General features: G+C 62.6%; 1 protein-coding gene across 1 annotated transcript in view; it reads left to right on the top strand.

The window, feature by feature from the left end:
• Nucleotides 1–1,402, top strand: part of LOC107307796 (carnitine O-palmitoyltransferase 1, liver isoform-like) — a 15,085-nt gene that overhangs the window by 4,310 nt on the left and 9,373 nt on the right. Inside the window, exon 3 of the mRNA XM_015851299.1 lies at nucleotides 141–275. Coding sequence (XP_015706785.1) covers nucleotides 141–275 — 135 coding nt within the window. The remainder of the gene's footprint in view (nucleotides 1–140; nucleotides 276–1,402) is intronic.

Raw genomic sequence — 1,402 nt, 5'->3', positions numbered from 1 at the left:
CTATGGGGTGTCTATGGGTCAGCTATGGGTCAGCTATGGGGTGTCTATGGGGCAGTTATGGGTCAGCTATGGGGTGTCTATGGGTCAGCTATGGGGCAGCTATGGGTCAGTTATGGGTCCCCCCCTGCCCCACCCCACAGGACAAGGGCCGTTTCTGTCTGACGTACGAGGCGTCCATGACACGACTGTTCCGCGACGGACGAACCGAGACCGTCAGATCCTGCACCAGCCAATCAACGGCCTTTGTGCGCAGCATGAGCGACCCACACTGCAGCGTGAGCACGTGGGGGGAGATGTGGGGCGGAGCTATGGGGCGGAGCTATGGGGCGGAGCTATGGGAGGAGATATGGGGCGGAGCTATGGGGCAGTGCTATGGGGGGAGATGTGGGGCAGTGCTATGGGGCAGTGCTATGGGGCTGTGCTATGGGGGGAGCTATGGGGCAGTGCTATGGGGGGAAATGTGGGGCAGTGCTATGGGGCAGCACCGCTATGGGGGAAGATATGGGGGGAGATATGGGGCAGTGCTATGGGGCTGTGCTATGGGGCTGTGCTATGGGGCAGCACCACTATGGGGTACCGCTATGGGGCAGTGCTATGGGGCAGAGCTATGGGGTGAAGCTATGGGGCGGAGCTATGGGGCAGTGCTATGGGGCAGCGCTATGGGGCAGCACCGCTATGGGGCAGTGCTATGGGGCGGTGCTGTGGGGCACAGCTATGGGGCAGCGCTATGGGGCAGCACCGCTATGGGGCGGATCTATGGGGCAGTGCTATGGGGCAGTGCTATGGGGGTAGCTATGGGGGGAGCTATGGGGTGGAGCTATGGGGCAGTGCTATGGGGGGAGCTATGGGGCAGGCAGTGCTATGGGGCTGAGCTATGGGGCAGAGCTATGGGGTGGAGCTATGGGGCAGTGCTATGGGGCAGCACCGCTATGGGGGAAGATATGGGGGGAGATATGGGGCGGAGATATGGGGCAGTGCTATGGCGCTGTGCTATGGGGGGAGCTATGGGGCAGTGCCATGGGGCAGTGCTATGGGGCTGTGCTATGGGGCAGCACCACTATGGGGCACCGCTATGGGGCAGTGCTATGGGGTGGAGCTATGGGGCTGTGCTATGGGGCAGCACCACTATGGGGCACCGCTATGGGGCAGTGCTATGGGGTGGAGCTATGGGGCAGTGCCACGGGGCAGTGCTATGGGGCTGTGCTATGGGGCAGCACCACTATGGGGCACCGCTATGGGGCAGTGCTATGGGGCAGAGCTATGGGGCGGAGCTATGAGGGGGAGCTATGGGGCTGTGCTATGGGGCACTGCTATGGGGCAGCGCTATAGGGCAGCACCACTATGGGGCGGATCTATGGGGCAGTGCTATGGGGCAGAGCTATGGGGAGGAGCTATGGGGCTG

This window comes from Coturnix japonica, unplaced genomic scaffold (assembly GCF_001577835.2).
Source record: "Coturnix japonica isolate 7356 unplaced genomic scaffold, Coturnix japonica 2.1 chrUnrandom930, whole genome shotgun sequence".
NCBI lineage: Eukaryota > Metazoa > Chordata > Aves > Galliformes > Phasianidae > Coturnix > Coturnix japonica.
The sequence above is the reverse complement of the archived record's forward strand: the minus strand, read 5'-3'. Positions and strand labels throughout refer to the sequence as shown.